We start from the raw sequence: 22,417 nt of genomic DNA on the forward strand, positions 1-22,417 counted from the left end.
CTGTAAGTGTCCTCTCAAATCAGGCTCATTCATTCAAGAAAAGCTGGACTTGCTCTTGTGCATACAAGTGGTAAATGATTGTGGGATTTTTCTTTCCTACACACGAATACCCCCCACAACACACACACTCTCTCTTTTCTTCCATTTAGAGGGATTGCTGCCATTTTTATCTGTATAGTCTTTCATTTTACAAGATAATACTCCCTTATGTGTAATTTCCCAAGCAGCTTACCTGCTGTGACTCAGCCTGTAAAGTAATGGCTCCATCTCAGGGCCTCTATCAGTTCCCTTGAGCGTCTCTGTCCAGGTCATTAACATTCAAGATTCTCTTTAAATCACTTCATATTTCAGCAAATACTTAAGATCAGATCTGTGTATTGGACAAAAGAATTAGGACTGGGCATAAAGTCTGCTCATCAGAAACGAGGCTGGGTGTTTTACTTTGAAATAAAATTCCCAGAGAAGTAGCCATCTACATTTCTTCAAAGACAGGCCATTAATTGGATACATCTGTTAGAGAAACCCATAAGAGATTAAGCCCGGTCTTCCCAATGCTGTAGCTATGTAATTAGGCTTCTCCCCTGTTCTGGACAATGCACGCTGCAGCGCTGAGATGAAATGTGTTCATATTACAGTAGGTGATGAAATTCATTATTCATTTATAGCAATCGGCCGGCTCTGTCATTTGAAATGAAAGCATCGCGTATTTTGAGAAACCAACCAAAACTCTCGGTCAGCGAAAGAAAGTTGAAATCTTCATCGGTGTGAAGACGTGACTTTGAGCGCAGCAATGTGGCATAAAATCAAATGTCTTCCGGAGTTATCGGCTCTTCAGAAGAGATTATGAAATATGTTGTAAACTTAATGGCAAATGACACAATCGCTGAGCTGCAGTGTGCTTGACACTTCTACTGTAGGCTAATGAGTAAAATCCTGCAGCATAACACACACCTCTAATTCCTTTAGTCTATTTTATCAGTTAAGCCATCTCTGTAAATTTTTTTCCATGTTAGCTGTCTGTCCTGGTGGCCAGGAGGAATGGCCTCACTGAAATATGTCCCATTGGTGGCTACCAGCGGCTCATATTTTTCACTTATATTATTTTATTATTTATCTGATAGACTTTTGCCCATTTGTTTTTCCAAATCTCATCAGCCTCTGTTGTGCAGTTTTAGCACACCTGATATGCTAATACGTTAAAGACTACAACTGGTAAACGTCAGCATGCTCGTACTATGGTTGGTGAGCATCAGCAGTTAGCCCCCCAGAGCTCTACCATGGCCATACAATAACACACTTTAATGCTTTGAAGATGGCAGATCTGCAGTAAACACACACTCTAGATCAAACCAAAGCCAGGGCTGGTCCTACCTGCACAGTACCTTACATCAGTGGCTCAGTCGCACTAGATTAAAAATAGCACTGCTTGCTATTGATCATTGCCAGGTGACTGCACTGATTTTTTTTTTTCTGAGAGAGACCAACTCCAAGTAGTCGCAGTGACCAACTGATTGCCCAGAGGTTGAATGTGCAAAACACTTTATATCTGGGCCACCATGTTTGGTTGCAAGGTGATTGCACAGGTTGCGTGGTGGGAGGCAACCTGTCTCCAAACAATCTGGTCTGATTGAGACTGACTGCAGTCACACTCTCAGACAAACTGCCGTCTAATTTATAAATGCAGACAGATCGCCATCAGGTTGGCTGGATGGGTAAAATGGTAAATGGACTGGTTCTTATGTAGCGCTTTTCTACTCAACCTGAGTACTCAAAGCGCTTTATACAACTCGCCTCATTCATCACACATTCACACATATTCACACAAGTACTTTCTTCTGTGCCTAAGTGCTTTCTCACTGTGCATTGGAGAACAACTGGCGGTTCAGCATCTTGCCCAAGGACTCTTTGACATGCAGACTGAAGCAGCCAGGGATTCAACCTTTCGATTAGTAGATGACCTGCTCTATATGCTAAACTACAGCCAGTGGTCAAGCAGTTGTGTTTTAGTTATATTCCTATGTAAAAGGAAAGCTGCGGAGCATCTAAGCAATTAAATCACTTTCCCACAGCAACTGTGTTGCTATTTGTGGACGAATTTCTGAAATTCAAACCTGTTTTTTGGCTGGACTCTGAATCTAAGCACTCAATGTGAATTTCTGTGCATGCACTTAGCAACAGATTTGCAACAAACAGCAACAGATTTGCAATTTTTTGCCAGTTTGTCACAGTTAATCACCATATCATCACAAACAGATTGCATGTAATTGCCGATTTGACCCCATTCCATTGCATACTGAAAGACTTACTCTGTCTTATTGCCATTTTATCGCTGTCTTAGCACGACAAAGTCACTTTGAAGATGGCAACTGGCTGTGACTGATCCCAGACGCAGTAGAAAACACATATTCTACTTCCTGTGATGCAAAAAAACCCCTTTAAATCTTTAAGAGAGCTTTAAAAAACCAAAACCAAAAAAACCCTAAAATATCATCATGGATGAGAAACAAAAAACAGGAGGAGCTGCAAGTCCTCCCAGAATAGGGTTATCATCACTGTAGTTATTACAGTGTTTAAAAATGATCAGCATATGTATTCAAATGGGATCCAATCCAGTCATTAGTAAGTATGGGGTATTAGTCTTGTTTAACTTGTCTCTGCTGTCAAACTGTCTTATGTATTTTTCTGCCTCAGAATCATTTTAAAAGATTTATTTTGCATATAGAGAGTCAGTGTAGTCCTAAGAAGCTTCTCGGATGAGAGGTGAAACGTCTTCAAGCAACTTAAAGAAGTCCAGACGCTTTTCTTTGCAAGCTCCTTTGACTACGATGACCTGGATGACTGAGAACCTTCACAGACGTGTAGTCCTAACATTAACCTTATGGTTCAGAATAGGGGCAGGCTGATTAATATGAGGTGATACGTTGATATTCACAAGTTACTAACACTCAGGAAGATTATATAGATTTAAAAAAGGTGTAATAAGATATGTGACATGTGTATGGCTGCATCACATCAAACTTGCAGAAAGACATTAAAAGACTATTTTTAGACCTGAGTCCAGTGTAACAGTGCACTCAACTTCAAAGAACTTTAGAAGACACATAAGGTGCCTGCCTGGGCTCAGAGAAAGTAAAAATGAAAAAGGATGTTGCTACTCTCTGAAAAAAATATTTCATTGTATTTATTAAAGAGTCCTTTAGGACAACATTTTTATTTTATTGTACTGTTTTTTAAACATTTGCTAGGACTGATTATGAGTGTGTAATTTGTCTTTAAATGTCATAATATTAAGAACATTATTTATTTATCTTATACAAAATCAATCCCTGGTACATAAGAGGCAAAGCACTAAAACGTGGCCATTAAGTGGCATTGGATTGTTTATTGTTTATTATGCTATGTTTTTAAAGGTCATGAGCAAATAATGTTATTAATTTCAGCTTTTGAAGTAGATCTACATTCGTCAAACACTTGTGCATTTAAGGGTTTATGACACTCGCTATACAGCAGGGGTCTCAAACTCCAGTCATCGAGGGCCGGTGTCCTGCAACTTTTCCATGTTACAACACACCTGAATAAAAATTTCTGGGTCATTAGCAAGAGTATAGAACTTGACTGCATGCTGAAGTGGCAACTCCTAAACCCACTCAAGTAAATTTAAGTAAATGTAAGTGTTTGGAAAATGATCTACTAAATGTACACTTTTTGCACCATGTTCATTCACTCATGAGCTGCTGTAACAGGAATCAAATGGCTGAATTGCCACCTCAGCATGCAGTCAAGTTCTATAGAGTCTTGCTAATGACCTACTAATTGTATTCAGGTGTGTTGCAGAAGGGACACATGGAGAAGTTACAGGACACTGGCCCTCAAGGACTGGAGTTTGAGACCCCTGCTATACAATATGTTGAGCCATTAAAAAATTTTTTTAACAGGGGCAACACATGTTACCGAACATCAGTATACCAAACATATGAAGTGTAAACATGGCAAAACTGCCAATTTACATTTACATTGCCAAGGTGGGTTATCTAAAACTTATATAGAAATAAAAACATAAATGACATATTAGACAAGAAGGAGTTAAAGATGGTCACGGACCCGGTTTGCTGTTTAAGATATGCATTAAATGCCTTTAATAATGAAGATTATAGCTGTCCATTTTTTTGCCCACGACTAATGTGTATCCTCTATAGGTACTATTCTTAATTTAAAAACTGACAATAAGGCTCCTCCTGTTGCTTTGTGTAGAATCATTACGTCACATAGCAGAGAAAAACACGACATAAACACAGGTAGTTTCATTAATATGTCAAAACAATATGAATTTTTTTTCACAGGCTGGCGCTTCTTCAAAGCTCAGTATAAAAGTGCAGTTTGATTGAAGCTTTAGATAAAACCTTTTCAGCGCCATATTCCATCTAAAGTTTTAAAAGCACCGGTTTACTGTCATGATTTCTCTTAGACGCACATAAGCCTAAGTCAATGGGCCTATCTGTCTGCAATCTTATCAAAGGTATTAAAAGCTTTGGGAGACAACGATTAGACAGATGTGAAAATGTTCCGTGAGAAAGAGGGGGAAGAAAAAAAGGAAAGAAAAAGGAAGTTACCTGCCTGCATTCATGAAACTCAAGTGCTGGGAACTTTGATATAAGTGAGAAAAGCAGCTCATGATATCTCAGTTGGCTTTGCTTTCCCTTAACGCCCCACTCATCTACTTTCACACTTATTAGAAGTGCGTAATTACGCTGGATCATGTTTTTTGTTGCACGTTTGTCTTGAAACGGGGAAAAGCTAGATGACAGCTGAAGGTTATGAATATTTAATATCACATTTGCGGCATTTATTTCAATTTCAGAGGGAGCAGCGAGCTTTTAACTGGAATTGCTTTAAATAAAAGAAAGCTTGTTATCTGTAAGTGCATTTAGGCTTTCTGCTTAATGCGGGACTGTTATCAACAGTGCGGTTCATTAGCAGATTTCCAAATCTTCTTTCAGAGGGCCACGGCCCTTTGATTTTCTGCTGTGAGAATACTGAGTAAATTCCAGCCTTCTGTGTCTCTGACGGTGAATTTATTCCTCTGTTCTGCACATTAATTTCACCGGACAGCTGCTAAATGCCAGTAAAATGCTCTGAGGATTCTATTTGCACCTTCTGAAAGGATTTCTAAGCACATCACCTCAGATCCATTAAATCCAGCTTTGAATCTCTTGACACTTATGCGAGCCGTCTTTGGAGCCACATGTAACATTCCCATGTGATTACAACGCTCCTTGATCAATCTGAGTGAATCACTTCATGATTGAGCGCCCGAGTCTCAAGAGTGGAGGGCCTCAAATTGTCCTTTATAGATCTGGTATTATATCTCCAGCTCCCTTCTGCCATTAGCTGGATATTCACATTTTCAATTTCAACTCACTGCCTTGTCTTGCCTCCAAATGAGGTCACCGTTGCAGCGTTGACTCGATTCCCATTCATACCCCTGTGCCACACAACTCAGCCGCTGACAAACACTGCACTTAAACGCTTTTTAAGAGCTGTTTTCTTTTTTTCTTGTGTGATTTTTCTAAGTCGCGTAGTGTATGGGAAGCAACCCATAGCTCGGGTTTGTTTAAGAGTTAAGAAGTAATCTAAGTCTAGGAGCAAGCAAATCTATTTTCTCTAAATGACATGGGTTGGACAGGAGACTGCAGGTTCAGTCTGGGCCTATCCATCACAGACTGTTATAGGCCAGGTAGGTGAGTGATAAGGCTTTAGAGTGTCTCGGAGCACAGTGTTTCAGCATTTTATCCACAACAGGCAGCCCACGCCAATGTGACCTGCTTGCTGAACAATTTCAAGGGGGTGGTGTGTGTGAGTGCGTTGGGGGTGATCCTCAGTACAGCAGAGCACTCCTGAGCCGTGCACATCTGCATAAGCTGCTGTTAGACTGGAGATGGCACAGTGAATTGTTAGGTTATCATAAAAGAAGCCACTTTTGTCTCAGCCCTGCGGAATACTAAGTGTTTGTATTTGCAACACAACATTCATCCTGGGGTGTTCTCATTTTTTTTCTCAGGCCCTGCTATGGTAATTCATCATCCAGGTCTAGATACATACTGGGAGAGTGGCCAGTGAAAGTATTTGCCACCAGCTCACATGCTGCTTTTCACTCCCTTGGGATATTTTGATTATGAAAACTATAGGGATGTCAGACCGCAACAATGCATATTTTGTTTGCTGCCGCCCTAAAGAACACAAAAAGTCCTGCCGGGCAGTGAAGGCTGAGACTGTGGGTGACAACTCTGCGGCTCTTTTTCTTTCTTTTTATAATGTTTAAGGTTCAAAAGCAGGTAATTTCACCTTGGTCAGAAGGGATGGAAACTGTAGAGGTGGGCACTGTGCAGGTGGTTTAATAATGGAAACAGAGGTCTTGAGGGACAAGTCCATCTTACCGAGCAACAGAGGAAGTCCATTACCTTCCGTGTATCTTTGCCTAATGCAGTGTCTTATTTGTAATTGAAAATCACATGTGTTATTACGCAGAGATCAAAAGCAGAGATGCGGAGTGGTGTCTTCAGACACCTCGAGGCTGAGAAAAAAAATATCTCTAAAAGCAGAAATGATACGAAACAGCCCAGCATCCTTAACAGATGAGCTAAAGTACCTTTTCCTCAGTGTAACCTGTTATCTGTTCATTTCATTCTGAAGTCGATGTTAAGTAAAAGTGCATAAAGTGGATATTGTTACAATACCTTTACCATGCGGTTCCTGTTTTTGTTTGTTTAGGAAGCTTTTAGCTAATCATTTCACGTCTTTATTTTTCCTTTTTAACTATATTTTGATTTTAGTCTTCGCAATTGTGTCTTGAGTAGTTAACCTTGTGTATCTGGTAGGTCTGGAGACCTACAGTATGGTGCAAGTCTTGGGGAACTTTTATTTGTTTGTTTGTTAAGCCGCTTAACCCTGACCTACGAATCCTTCAAGCATAAAAGGCAACTCGCTTAAGTGATGAACCAGTTGTCTACACATAATAAACAAAGTAAGGAACTGGTTATAAATTATATTATTACAGCAAACCATAGTCTTAATTTTTCAGAATGACAATGATCCCAAACACCAGACATTCATTCCCAGTGTTTAAGTAATGCATTACTGTAATAACACAGTGATGTAATATGTTACTGTACTAAATTCAGTAATTACATTACAGTTACAAATATGTTGTTATTCCTGTTAGCATTTCCAACAATCAGCTGATTTCAATTCATGCTCGGGAGGAGAAAAATGGTGGCTCATGCAGCCATTTAAGGAGTGAAGATATAGACATCAATTTATTTTTATTTCACAAAAGGACAGTAGTGTGATGGTAAAGCACAAACAGCATCCAGGACAGGGACAACCGCATTATACTGCTAACACAACATCAGCTCTTTGCAAGCTCTCACATCTGCATAGACAGTTTGCTAACACGAAACTAGCCAACAGCCCAAAGGGATTTTAAAGCTGAGTGCACGCTGACCCCCCAGCCCAAGAGCCAGACCCTGCTCATCAACAAGTAACAAAGCAGTGATGAGCACTCAGACTTGCAGTCTCCATTAGAAGGACTGTGGCGATTGCTTTAAAGTGTCTTTGGACTGGTTTTTATCTTTGCTTTGTCCCCATACCTAAAAACTAAAAGAATTACCATGTGTATAGAGATGTGTGTTAGTGTGCACTGTAGCCTCAGATTTATATTGTTAACTATTTGTGACAGTACCTTTTAAGTAATTTCATAGAGTAACAAGAAAATAATGTAACGCGTTGTGTAACTAATTACGTAATTAAGTAACATGCTGTGCTGATTTTTTTTAAAAGGTAAGGCAAGGAGCTTGGATAGCTATTCCTTAAGATTATTTAAAGACATGACAAGAAAGCTAGCCTAAGAGAGTTCAGGCTGCATTGAGGAATAAAGGTGGTCATCCTCAATATTGACTTTCAAGCTAATTAAATTAAAACTATGTGTTTGCCTTCTATACTCAATTTCTATGTCTGTTTTCACGTTTCCCATTTTCCTAACAAAATATAAAGAAATGAGGGGTGGCTCAAGACTTTTGCACAATACTGTATAAATGTACTGAAACATTCCACCAATTTGTATGTTTATTCCTAAACACAAATATGTGAATATGCAGTTTAAAAACAATTTCAATTGATTAAAATCTGTCACAGATTTGCATGATTTACACGATTCATTATAATCCTTATTTAATGCAAAGTGGGCCTTTGTGCAGCCAAGTCCATCCACTGTCTGAAAGATGCCATTTTAACTCCTCCCCCTCCGTGTAAGCCATTTGATTCGTTGCCCCTCAAAAAGGCAGGTGGGTGAAGCATCACTCAGAAACAAACTGTCTGAACCCTGAGCTTTTTGAAGCCACTGTTTGAAGCCACATTGTAATCTAAACATCCACATTGTAACAGTAGTACATGCCCTGTTTGTCCCTCAGTCAGCCCTCAGCATATATACAGCGCTGCCTTTCCTTTGTCCTTTGCCAAGACATCAGTTGTCCTTCCCTGTTTGCTCTTGTGTTTTCCCCGTATGGCTCTCTGCTCCCCTTGTGTATTTTGGATCTCAGCTTTTGTTCCCTTTTTCATTTGCTATTTGGACTTTGTTCATTTGGACTTCATGTATCAGCCAAATTAAAGGTTTGACTTTGTTATTTCTGTCTGCTTTGGTGTCAGCATTTGCATCCTCGTGTCTAACGCCTCTCCAGACAGAAATGTGAAAAAAGGAAAGATCTGTAGTCCTAATATAATTTATTTAGTTTGTATCAGTAGCAGTGATGTATCAGTACCGCCATCTTTGTTAGCATAATGTTTGACTATTTAGATCTACTGCGTGGGTATTTGTTTTCTTGTACGTTAAATAATTTTAAATAGTTCATTTAAAATAATTGCAAACATGCCAAGCCGGAATCATTTGCCTAATTATTTACTTGTTGATTATTCCTTGTGTTCGTTTGCGTTTATCTTTGAATACTTAATAGCCCTCCATTTTTGGAAGCTTATGGTTGCGCTTCCTGATAAACTAATTCATTACTGTAATGATGTGCCTGAGTCACCCATTCAAGTGACAGAATTGGCCACCAGTTTTTTCCCCCCTATGCAGCTAAAGCCTTCTCTCAAAGGAGGGCAGACGCCACCGTTATCCCAACTTAGTCATAATATACAGCTGCTTGTATGTCTGCTGCAGTCACCATATTCATCACTGAAAGTGACATTGCGTTATGCTGACTCTCCCCTGGGGAATGTTAACATTAAACCATCATGCTCATGCGTCTCCATGATAGCTCGGAGAGGGCTTTGCGGGGGGAAGAGGGTGTGTGAAAACTTCCATATTAAAAGCATTATAAGGAGCAGATTTTTCACTCCCACCTCCCTCATGAAAAATGTACAGCGGCATATTCATTACTTCATTGAGCTAACTGAGTGTGACAAGCGGAGAGCTGCAGCAACCGAGGGCAGGGAAGCAGCGCTACAATAAAGCCTTCGGCCACTCTCTGAGGACATGGCTACCCCTGCTGCTCGTGGGAGCTACATCTATGCGCTCTGTTTGGATTTTTCCAAATGGTTGAGGGTGCCACACACAGCATGACACAGACTACACTGCAGCCAATTTGCCCTCTAATCTAATGCATTCATGGTCAACGGGCAGTAATCAATTCAGTGCCTTTACAGTGTGATGAATTTGACCTACGAGTTATGACTTAGGGCCCTTGTGCTATAAATATGGCCATGCATTTTCAGCAGTTTACAAGACATACGGACGAAATCCCAGCCGCGGATGCTTTATGCAACAAACGTCGATGGGGCTCTGTTGTATGAACTCTATTGCATATCATGCATACAGAGATGGCTGGATAGAGGAATTACTTTTATGAGCTGTGGCCCCAAAGGTATTGCTGCCTAATATATCAAACCTTTATGCGGGACTCATACGAACACATGCAGACATTAATATCTGTCTTTCATCTCTTTGCGTTTATCTGTTTAATTTTCTTGCAGCTCCTTCTTCCAGTGATAAACGATGCTGTCTATCCCCATTCTAAAGCATCCTCTCCGCCCCGTGATGATGCGCTCCCCACGTGCCAGGTGGCTGCCTCACCTCCTAGCCCTGCCTGTACGATCCTGAGGTGTCATACCGACTCACCCTCAACCCTCTAATTAACAAAAATACTGGCTCTGCTGCCCCGGAGCAGCATCGGCCTATATTGTCTTCAGAAAGCCGGCGCTACATTTGGGAGTTTGCTTTGATGACCCTCTGCAGCGACAGCATCATCGGAGACAACAGCGGCTCTTAATCCAGAGCAACAGTTATTTCTCAGATGAATGCAGACCGTGCAAATTAGTGGCTGCCGCACTATAGCATTGGACCTGGCACCACAGGCGAGATGTGAGATTTAAATTATTTCTGAGACTGTGGAGGAGTCTAGAGAATAGCAGACAAGCTGACTAATAACACAGGATTCAGTAACAAGGGCTGCTCCAATGGTAATGACTGCTTGCTCCAGAAATATCTGATTCCCTGCAAAAAAGGAAAAAAAATAATACAGTCATCTCAAGCCTAGTCTGGTATTTAAAATCCTGCAGCAACAAAAAAAAACCCTCTGAAATAATTGGTAGACAAAAGCATTGGAAGGAATACAGTGTGATGCAGTTATAACCTCTCATAAGGGAAGGATTAATGGAATCCAACTCCAGTAAGTCATGTGGACCTCTAGACCCACATATAACCGAATTCCTACAAAATACTTGAAAATCTGCACACTTCAAGCCACAAGACTGTTGTGACAACGGTGTGATATACCAGAAAAAAAGTAATTTCAAAAAGAAAGCCATAGAAGATTTCACAAGTGTCATTCCTGCTCTCCTTTTGTGGAGGAGCACTGTGTGGGAGTTGGGCATATTCACCAGTCGGTTATCAGAATAACTCTAATTAGGCTATTTTTAACACATCCTTTTCAACAGCTCTTGGGTGTTTACATTTCCTAATGACAGCCCGAGTAAAAATCATCTATCAGCAAGCATCACCATCATCACCACCACTGACACATTAGCATCAGTTCTCTCCCAAGAAAAAAAATGCCACTTAGCCAGGGTGCCTTCAGTATTCATTATAAAGCACACACACCCCATCGTGCCTGTAAATTTGTGGGGCATTTATTTACATTTGTACGTTAAATTTCAGACAACTCGAGGAGGCTAATTAATAGGCAGCGAGGCACATAGTATTCCTGTGCTTTTTGGCTTCAGTGAATATGAGACAGCTCTTTCAAAGCCTGCACATTCACCAGATTACAGCCTTTGTAAAAAACACTTTTTGCTTTTGCTGTGTGATTTACATATTTTTCATTTAGTTTACTGTCGGCTTTAAAAAAAAATTAAAAATAAAAACAAAACAGAGCCTACATTTGAAGTCTCTTTGTGCTAAAAGCACTTCAGGCTTGGAAAACAACTTGTTTAGCCTTCATGAGCAAAAATAAATAAATAAATAATTTAATTTAATAATATGTCTTCAGGGACTTCGGTCAAAGTCGGTGTTGGACTTGTGGTCACCTTGGTAGTTCTGAATTCATAGTGCATCATCATGACAGTACAGCTGAGACTTTTATTTTTTGCTGTGATATTTGTGGACTGTCATTGAATTCAAAAGGGACTGGGTTGCTCTGCTTCATCTTACGTCTAGGCTCTACTGCTCCATCTTGTGGTTTCTTGAGGGAAAAGCGGGCAACTTTTCAAAAGGAGGGGGTTTAAACGGCTCCTTACCAATCACGGGAAGTAATGTGGCGTTCTCCGAGGAGGAGACACACAGTTCACTAACCCTGATGCTGGGCCAAGTCTTCCCTTTATCATTTGCCACTAAAACAACATTTGTGTAGAGTATTTTTCCAGGGCATGGCTGACTAAATGTTTTTATGTGGTCAGAGTGATAAATTAGTAGGTGTAGCTTGCCAAAATATAGAAGCTCAGAGGGAACATTATTAGTTATGAAAGCTCCCCTGAAGTGAATCAGCGTGGTGTGGCATCCAGAATGGATACGATGGGATGTTTTTAGACCTTTGCTTTATTATATTATTACAAATACAGAATAATGTGCTCAGGTATGTGGAGCTGCACCTCCACGCTCAGCACACAGGTCTACATGTCAGTAATTTGATCCGAGCAGGAAACTAACCCAGTCTCTGGGCAACGAGCGCTCACTGCACAAACTCACCGGAGCCTTCAAGGAATTTCCTCCCAGGCAGTAATGACTGCAGTTTTGGATCCCTTCGAGCCTTTTTCCTCAGAGCTTCACGTCATCAGGCGGCTGAACTCCAGTTTGCACCGAGATGATAGGAGAGATAGACCGAAAACTGGACACGTAGGCTCCCTTAGACTTCAGCCCCCCGCTGAGCGTGTCACCCTGGCTCCTTTGCGAGATGATGTCCCCCTGTTGGACCCCTGCTGTGGTCAGCTGAGTGCTGGAGCTGAGGTAGTCCTGGGCCTCAAAGGTCGAAAGAAATTCATAGATTTTGATCATGTCCCCTCTGCTCTGTGGGTCCCTCCCGGTTTCAGAGAGAGGCCTCAAACAACCCCAAATTTCTCAGCGGTATGTGTAGACCTGAGCGAGGACAAGGCCTGGAACTCCAGGAGGATCCCCCATGCGGCTCTGAGAGCAAGACTGAGTGGTAAAAAACAAACAAACAGAAGCATATTTTAAATACTGTGCAAGTCAGAGCCTTGAAATTGGATAGTTCATCTATTGTTGAGTGATAAAGGCTTGATTGCTAACAGGGCAACTACCCCTAGAGGGAAAAAAAACAAGCTGAAATTTTGTCAAATATGAAGACCTTTTGCTTTTCTTTATCTCATATGGGAGTAAATGCTCCTTTAAATGTGTGCTTCGATGTTTGGAATTACATAACGTTTGACTATATTATATATAGATATTATCTCAGTTGTTTTTTCACGATGCACCAAATGAATAACCAACAATTGAAAAAATTAAGTGTCAGTTTAATATATCGCTTGCCCCCCCCCCAAAGGAAAATCTGCTGAGCTGTTGCATTGTGAATACAAATTAAAAAACTGTTTAAAGAGTAAATTATCCCTTGGCTGAAAAGCTGCAGTATCACCACGCTCTCTGGTCGAGTTTCAAGGTTGTTTCATCAATCTTCTTGTTTTCGTTGTAATGATTATGGATGATGGCTGCGGCAGGGTGACAGATCGAAACACTAGATATTTTATTCTCATAAAAACAATTCTAAAAAAAAGTTAAATAATGAATAAATGTATAAAATCTTAATATATTAGGCTCTACAGAAACAGTAAGCAAACAAACAAAACATAAAGCACCCACAATGATTCAAATTATTAGCTATAGCTACCTGCTGTTGGGTGCTGCAGTGCCCCCTTCTGGTCACTTCATATTAGTGGTCTTCATGCAGGCACAGCGTGAAGTTCAGCGTGGAAACCAATTTTACTCGAAAAATGTTAGACACCTGTTCAACTGCTCATTAATGTAAGTCTCTAATCAGCCAGTCAACACATTGATTATTGTGTAATTACATCTAAAAAACATAGAAGCGCGTTTGTGTAGCTTTAAATTGAAACTGAGCATAGGAGAGAAAGGTGATTTATTGGTGTCTGACAGGCTGGTATGAGTATTTCAGAAAAAAAATTGCAAGTTTTACAGCGAAACTGAAAAAAACAAATATATTGGAGTATTCTTAACAAAAATTCGTTAAGTTACAGTGTGTAAAATCTTACCACTAGATGGCAGTAGATTGCAGTCAACTGAATTTTGTTTTCTTTCTCCTCCCAATTCAAGCGCATAATCCAAACTATGGTGGCCACTGCAGAACAAATATGTTTTATTTCTTTAAACTATGTCTTTTTTTTAAATTATACCTTTCACAGTTTAGTCAGCCAAGAGTAATCAACAACATTATACTGCATCCTGTTACAAGCCATAGCCAGCTGTTGTGCGTGACTGTTTGTGTAAAAGATATTTTTGGACACACTATATTATGGCACATTAAAACAATATAAACACTTAGCAATAAATTACTCATTTAAAAAAGGGCTATGCATGAATAAAATATTCAGTGTTACGTTTTTACCCCTGAGTTAACTACTGTTCATTTGTTGTGAGTGTTTCCTGTTAGTCCACTGTTTTCCTCAGCTGTCAGAGAAGTGTCTACTTTTATTTACTCTGGAGGAGGCTTTAACACTCTCTGAATGGGTCCAATGCCAACTGATGAGTGAGTGAAGCTTCTGTACAGTGATAGTGATACTGAGGTGAATTGTTGAGGATATCTTGACCTTTTCTGTCGATAAGAGCTGCTGTGTTTGCTGCTGTTGGTGAAATTTAACGTCAAAGTTGATCTAACTGTTGTCAGACTAGGACACTTAGTGAATAAGAACTCGTGGTAAATGCCATGAAAGCATGGATCCCTACATTTTGTATCAACAGCTCAGGCTGCTGGTGTTTCTTGGCAGACTTAGTGCCCCTTTACGTGAGGATTGTTGCTGATCATGCTCATCTCTTTACAACTAATACGACTCGTCTTATGATGGCTGCTCTAGCATGATAATGTGCCTTGTCCCAAAGCTCAGATAATCTTGAACTGGTTCTTTGAACATGACATTGAGTTTACTGTAGACAAATGGTCTCAATAGTCACCAGATCTCAGGCGAATAGAGCACTTTTGGGGAGATTCACATCAGTGATGTGCAGCTAACAAATCTGCAGCAACTGTCAACATGGCCATCAATAATGTTCCCAGCACCTTGCTCAATCTGTGCCGGAACAATTTAGGCAGCTCTAAAGGCAGAAGTATCTATTGTTACCCTAAAAATTATTAGCTAGTAAGCTTTTTGTTTTATAAAATATTAAACATTACATTACTTTAAGCTAAATATTGCTGCTTTTTTTTTTTTTTAGCTAGCATTGGCTAGCTCTAAACAAATATTGCTTGGCTCATCATTTTCTTAGCGCAGTACTTTCCACTGTAAGTTAAATTTGTTTTATTCACTCTCTCTCTTTTTGACATTTAAGCTCCCATTACATTTTTACAGTAAATATGCAAATATTAATGAAAGCCTTTTGTTTACTAACGGACTTAAAACTGCTAGCAGTGCTAACTGCCAGAGCTAGCTTTTGAAACAACAGCTCAGCTCATTTCATGTCATAATATGGTTTTATAACATATATAAAAGTTATTCTGCAATTAAATTATTACAACAACCCAAAACATAAAATACCTGGAGCAGCTACTAAAGAGCATTGGTAATAGCTAGTTGGTATGTACATCTCCAGGCTAAATACTGTATAATTAAGCTTAAGCTGGCATTTGTAGTCTGTTGTGTGCTCTGTGCCTGATGGGTAATTAGAGGCACAACATCCATACACATCCAGACTGGGAGCTGGTCAGCAGGGACCATGGCTGTTTGTTGCTCCGGGGCCTTCTTGCAGGGTAATTTGACCTTGAGGGCAGATACTGCTGTGCATAGTTATAGTTCACAATTTGTCAGAGAATGTATTGTTGTTGTGTCATCCTAAGGTTCAAGTGATCTTGTTAAAATTCAACCTCAGTCACTGAGGACACCAGCAACAGTGATGATCAGTAACAATCTGCCTGATACACATCCTGGAAATCAGGTGAGTGATGACTGACTGAACTGGTTTCTGTACTGAAGTGCGACTGTGTGACATCTTCAATTTGCTTGTTTTTGCCCAAATGAGAAATGAAAGACTTCACACATTAACAATTCATCAGTTTTCCCTCTTCAGTTTTTCCTCTGAGCACATTAAAGTTTTGTTGATTTATATACTAAATCTTACTACAGTGCAGACGCTGGAAACATTTTAGTTGAACTAATGCTGTTGGCTTGCTTACTATCATTACACTTCATCACAACTGCTGTATTAATCACTTTCCTATTATAACACAAGCACATATTAAGTATTAAATCAGAAATGCGTACCTCACTTACAGTCTCATCACACCTCACATAATACTGCTTATTATGTGGGCAGGTTTTCACTTTGAGGACATAACCTTGCTTTATTATTTTGTTTCTGAAACTGCTAATTGAAACGTCCATAATTACCTTGACACACATTATTGTTGTTTAAGAAAGGTCTCGCAGTGCTCAGTTATTGCAGATAGGTATTTTGTTCAGTGAATAGAGACTTGATTAAAGCCTGTATTTAAGTAGTGTGAAGTTCAGGATTACAGTGGTGATAATACATTTTTAGTATGGAAGTTAACACATGCGCAGTGAAATCAATGGACCTTCTCAACTCTTTTCTGGCAGTGCAGTGATTGATGGCCAGAATATAAAAAGCTCCAGGGTGACAGATTCATGATGATAGTGTTTTATCAATGTTTTATTGAGTCATCTTCTCTTTTATGTATCTGCTAGCAGCAACGCTCAAGGTCACACATATTCACATATTAGTTTTCAATACGATCCCTGATATCTACAACAAAATAATTGGAACAGCGCAGAAAATACTGCAGGATGAGTAAAAAAATAATTATATCAGACAGCAGATTCCATACAGCTGACGTTATCTGCTTAGATCGGCAAACAACTGATATTGGCTTATTAGTTATTTGGTGATCTAAGTCAGTTTACAGCAGACGATGATAGAAACACCCTGATGTCCACAAGAGGGCACGCTGCAACTTCTCTATTGGGAACACAGGCTTTTGCAACACTGCAGACATCCCAACCAGCTGATCAGCAGTCAGCCAGAGCTGAATCCACCACGATAAGCCTTTCAGTCTTCTTTCCTCTCCTGTACTGCATTGTGCTAGTTTTTTTTCCTTTTGCAAATATAGTAATGTAACATCCTCCATATACTTCTACTAGCTAAAGTGATATATATATGCTATAATTAGTTCAAACAGTCCTTTATACTGGAAGCTGGGACTCACGAGAAAGTTCAAGATACAATATTATCAAAAGACTTCCCTCATTATTCGATGTTATTGCATTTTTATTTATTTTTTACATTTTGTGATATGCTGAGTAGTACAACAGGTGTTGCAAGTTAGGTCCTCAGAGTTAAACTTTGTCAGTATCTGTTTTATCCAATAAGATAAACTTATCTCACTTCTGCCATATCACACTTTCCATAAATGTTGACATAAGATGAGCCAGTCCGTTATCAGTCTGTGATAGAGTGGGGTGACGTTGGCAGTTACATGCAGTCTGTTTCTGATAACACAGAAATTAAGTGTAATAAACATTTGACATAACATAGCTTATAGTGTCTGCATGGAAATAAATACACAATGAACAGAAATTTATATTTAACTGTTATATTTGCAACCTTCCAACAGGAGTTGTGCCCGTGCAGACTGATAACAGAGGTTGCCTTCTGTCTGGTGATCTTTGCAATCGCCTTGCAATCAAAAGTTGTCATGAGTGTGCAACGGCCTCAAGCTCTGAGCAATCATTTGGTCACCACAAGTTGCATGTAAAATAATTTAATGTGGTCACCAGGCAGCCACCATTCTTTGTAGAGAGAAGGATGTTGTCCTATTTCTACACATGTGACCAAAATTAGTTGGCTCTGAATTAGGTGGTAGCTAGAATGTTTTTTTGGTGGAGTCTACGTTATACTCTTATTTCATCTCCCTCTTTAACTAAAGGAGGAAAAGCCAGTTTACTTTTGCTTTGCATTTGCTATTCCTCTGGTTTTGCTGTGTTTTCAGCATTGTGTCAACACGCCTTGTTCTTTTATGCACAAAGCTGCAAAACCAATAGAATCTGAATGCTGCCCGCTGATGTGTAAAAACGTCAAATACTGCGATTGACTCACTCGGATGCACTTTGGAGTGAATATAGGAATTTGTGTGTCTTTGTTTTGCATTAGTCATTAAGAGAACATCCTGATATTTTGTGCTTTTAGGCACACTCAGCTTTAGGGGTGGTAATTACAGCCTGTTTGTTGGTCACGACTGAAAGATCTCGAGCACTACTGGATGGATTTCCATAAATTTTGATTCAGACGTCATTGACCCCCGTAGGATGAGCCTCATTATCCATTTATGTTTACTTGATGAATCTGAGCTCAGATGAATTTTCACAGATTGTGTCAGATTTTCTGCATTTATCAGGGGTAATTTGAAAGATCATTTGGCTGGTGCCATCGCTAATTAATGGTCTGATGCCAGGTGAGAATTTAAGTGAGAAATTATGGTTTTTAATAGCGTTTTTTAAAATAATGGTTTTCAATACTGTTGAGTATAATTATATTAATAATAACAGGTAAAAAAATAAAACCTACACTCATCATTAGATGTGTTAAAAATACATACGTGAGCCTCATGATTTCCAGTTGAACACGACACTGATAAATCTTCTGATATTGCTTTTTAAGGATCCAGGAGTCGGGCCAGATATCTCACCGGCAGTTCGACACTTCAGATACACTTCTGCAACACAGAGGTCAGAACACAGGCACCTTTAATTGGCTCCTTTCAATAACAATAACATTGAACAAAGCTTACCTCCTGATTGCTGATATGCAAAGTCCACACACGATGTGGTTGCTTTGAGGGTTATCGGGGGGGAATAGGTTTGATTTTGTGCTCCGTTGATGTCATCAGGGAACAATGCGTCCTCTTGTTGTGTTAATTACTCTTTAATGAAATCATGCAGATGAACTGTAGCCTTGCTTAAAGCCTCGGGGAAGAATCGGCTCCCCAGTTAATAAGCTGTCTAATATATTTTGTGCAACGAAGGAGGCTGGTTAAGAATTCAAATGAAAGCAAATAACTTTCGGGAATCAAGTTAATCAATTGCACTCAAGGCACTCGGTCCACGTGTCTAATGGCCAGAAGTCCTAATTTCTCTGCAGGAGTTATGAGGACGCTGGATGGATTGCAAAGGTACCGCGGCACTTGAAGGCACCAGAAGCAACCCTGGAGAAACTGGCAGACCCAGTGAGTGAGCGTGCCTCATTGAGGCGCTACAACAGCCGACCTCAGCTGTGGCAGGTGAGCCATGGAGAGTGTTTGCATGTTGGCAAACACTGCCGAGGCATGAGCTCTGTTTTCTTGGCCCCAGCAGAGGGCTTCTGGGGGTTTAGATCATTCACACAACTGAGGGAAATTGGATTTTTGGATGGTTATTGTTTCTCAAAGGCAATTTTCATAATAACCCATGCATAGGTGTGCTAATATTTTGTATTTGGTTTTAATAAAAGTGATAAATGTGATGAAGAAATGCAGTTCATTACCTGTCAGTCTTGACCTTTTGGCATACAGTGTGTGCAGCAGGGAGACTGAAAGAAGCAGATATGCAGCTTAATATTTCTGTATTTCTCTCCTTTACGTGAAAAGGCCAAAATAAATCTGGTTCTCCTGTCTGGCATTGATGCCGTGGATGCTGCTACATCCAGCAGCTACTTGAACTAACAAATTAATTTTATAGCATGCCCCAAATTTCTGACATTTCAGGTTTTTTACATCCTATAAAACATGACATCCAAAGGAACAGAAAAACTCCCTCGCTGTGTCTCACTTTCTCTGCAGTGTTTTGACTGTATATATATATATATGTGTGTGTGTGTGTGTGTGTGTGTGTGTGCATTTTCTTTTTTCCCACCGCATTGATCCAGTTTGTGTAGCACCCCTGCCAGCAAACATGACTGAACACACCCTGGTGAGCCACACTGTAGCACTGGGGTAACATGTTCCTTCATTACAGTGAACACATGCACTCCAGTTTATTTTTGAGCCAGTCTCACATTGGACTGCTGTTTCACAGTAGCTGAAAACCCCATCGTTAGTCTTTTTGTGGGATCAGTTAGAATAAGAAAAATACTCGCAGGCCTATCCTTGCTTCACATGAGTGCGGTAAAGATTTTAGTGTTTGATGCTTTAGTTTAGGGGTTAAAACATAAACACTGCTGCACATGTGTTGTACCTATAGTGTTAAAATAAAGGTGATCTGTAGATCGGTAAATTGTGATGAAGCGGTGATTGTTTCCGTTCTTTCTAAGTCTGTAGGAGCTGAGTGGAACAGGCGACAGCTTCGACTGAGGAATGATGCCAAAAAACCAATATCTTTGTAAGATTTCGTTCATCAGTGGGAGCTCATTTTCTCTTTTAGTCCCTTTTATGATGCAAATTTGTCACACACCTTCCTGTTTTTTTGGTTTGTTCAGCTGCAGTACATATCCAAGATCAGGTCAGATCCCTCTTTACACGTGAGTATTTTATGTTTGAGCTGCCACCACACAGAGTACTGTACAAAATCTTGGGGTCCTTTAGCTCTTTAATACCTGCCACATTTATTCTGCTGCATGATGTCTTTAACCTGCTGCTACCATGAAACACTGAGCAACTTTAAACAGAAAATGTTTTAGGTGATCATGTTTTGATTCTGCTATTTTCTTAGCGGCGCAGTATTTTGTTTGAATCCAGCTACTCTGCATATTTTCTCTGAGCACTGACCTTCGCGTTCATTACTGAGTGGGCTCTCGTGTATGTGCAGTGGCACCGTCGGCTCTGAGAACATGGATAACATTGACAACATGGATGAAGGCTTCCAGCCACTGACAGTAAAGAGGAGCGTCGTTCCTCCATGCATGCCGACAGCACGGTGAGACTCACTGTCATTGTACACATAAAGAGCGCGGCATGTGGAAAAAAGCAGAGGTTTTTTTAATGGAAATTATTCTTAAAACAAAGTGGACTTAGACTGTGAAGCCTGTTAGTGTGTTTCTTATTTATCGATGGACCAGTATGACACTTTTAGAATAATTATGAACTTCATCTAAACAAGTCTGAAGCTTCAACAAATAACCACTAGAGCATTTTAATTGGTTTATTTCAAACATAGTTAGTCAATTTGCACAAGTGTATTCCTATTGGCCAGGCTGAAAAAAACGTCCACCTTGTTGACAGGTGTTTGCTTTGTTCTCTGCTTTCCCGGCAGCGAGTCATCTGCAGCACTCTGCCCGCCTTTAGCCATCATCTGTTAAAATGTCCGCACAGACAGGGAGGAGAGCAAGTCCTAACTTGTTATTCAAGATTGATTTTTTTTTCCAAGTCTAAGTGTGGCTCCTCTGTGGAATCGTTGCTGACCATCAGTTGGAAAGCCAACAAGCAGGGAGCGTCACATTTTTTGCAGGCTGCAGTTCAACAAGTGGAAATAAGACATTCCAGATCTCACCAGATTTCACCTTGTAGGGAATTCTAATCTAAATGATCAGTCATGTCCATGGTGCTGACATTTAGAAGTGTCTACGGTTTTATTTTTTTATCTGCTGCTCTGAATGCTTTTATTTTGCTCTTTTTTTTAGCTTCCTGTATTGTTTCCAGGCTGAAACAGCCTGTTGGGGCTTTGTAGAGTGCTGAAAAGTGATGCAAGGATCAAGGTAGCTTGGAAACAGGACCGAGATAGTCATGCTGTCAGTCTGTTTTCTGATTTTGTTGTTGAAATCTCAACTTTAAGCACTAAAGATCAGTATGGCGAGGTGGCAGGTGGTGGTCGTCCTCATTCAGGATAAAACAAAAATAAACCAGAAGCAAAAACATGCAGACCTGATGGGTTGAATGCCTTCTATCCCTCTCAGAAAACTGCACCCAGTACACACACACACACACACACACACACACACACACACACACACACACACACACACTTACATTCATTGTGGTTTTTCTAGAACTGTTTGTTAAGCACAAAGTATTTTTCACAATTTTTTTACATGTCAGGTGTAAAAAATTGTGTGTTTTTTTTGTCTCACTGTGTCAAATTTACAAGATACAGTGTCTGTAATATCTTTTCCTTGTGCCAGCCGAACCACCATCCCTGGCTCTGCTGCAACTTCTGCAAGCTCATCTGGGTGAGTCTAAATGAAACTCTGATAACAGACTTCCGTTGTTATTGCTAACTGATTATGTCCTATAAAATATGACATTTAAAAAGTATATAATATATCGTCTGTATTGTTTATCTTGTCATCTTGTGAAATAAGTAAGTCATAAATTTGTGGGATGATTGAGTTTATCATTTTACTATTTTGCACACCTTGATATTTCTTTCTCCCAGCATTTTATCCAGTTAGACAAAAAAAGCAAACATCACAATTCTCCACTAGAGGGCGGTCTAATGCAATCCATAGACATGAGGTTGCACTCTTAACTTCACCATACAGGTGCCCATTATTTACTGGTGTCTATGAAAATGTGACTACAACTCGCCACAGTGGCAGAAATACACACAAATGACAATACTTTCAGCTTACCTTATATATCAAAGTGTAGCCAGAGTTGGCACTGGGCGCACACTAACTCCTGAGGTTAAGTTTGTATCACCCCTAAGAGTCAAACTGGGGACCTTTTAGATGTGGGGTGCACGTGTTAACCACTACACCACAGAGCCAAGC

At 40.0% G+C, this 22,417-nt stretch overlaps 1 protein-coding gene across 1 annotated transcript; it reads left to right on the top strand.

Annotated features, from left to right (window-relative positions):
• Positions 1–14,643: 14,643 nt before the first annotated feature.
• Positions 14,644–21,878, top strand: LOC120735146 (spermatogenesis-associated protein 48). Its single transcript, XM_040034318.1, has 7 exons — positions 14,644–15,661; positions 18,398–18,465; positions 18,878–19,016; positions 20,024–20,091; positions 20,189–20,230; positions 20,518–20,625; positions 21,827–21,878. Exons 1-7 carry the CDS (start codon positions 15,620–15,622, stop codon positions 21,876–21,878), a joined length of 519 nt encoding a protein of 172 aa, XP_039890252.1. The 5' UTR covers positions 14,644–15,619.
• The last annotated feature ends 539 nt before the right edge of the window (positions 21,879–22,417 follow it).

The sequence above is a fragment of the Simochromis diagramma genome, unplaced genomic scaffold (genome assembly GCF_900408965.1).
Source record: "Simochromis diagramma unplaced genomic scaffold, fSimDia1.1 OVJJ01000481.1, whole genome shotgun sequence".
Lineage (NCBI taxonomy): Eukaryota > Metazoa > Chordata > Actinopteri > Cichliformes > Cichlidae > Simochromis > Simochromis diagramma.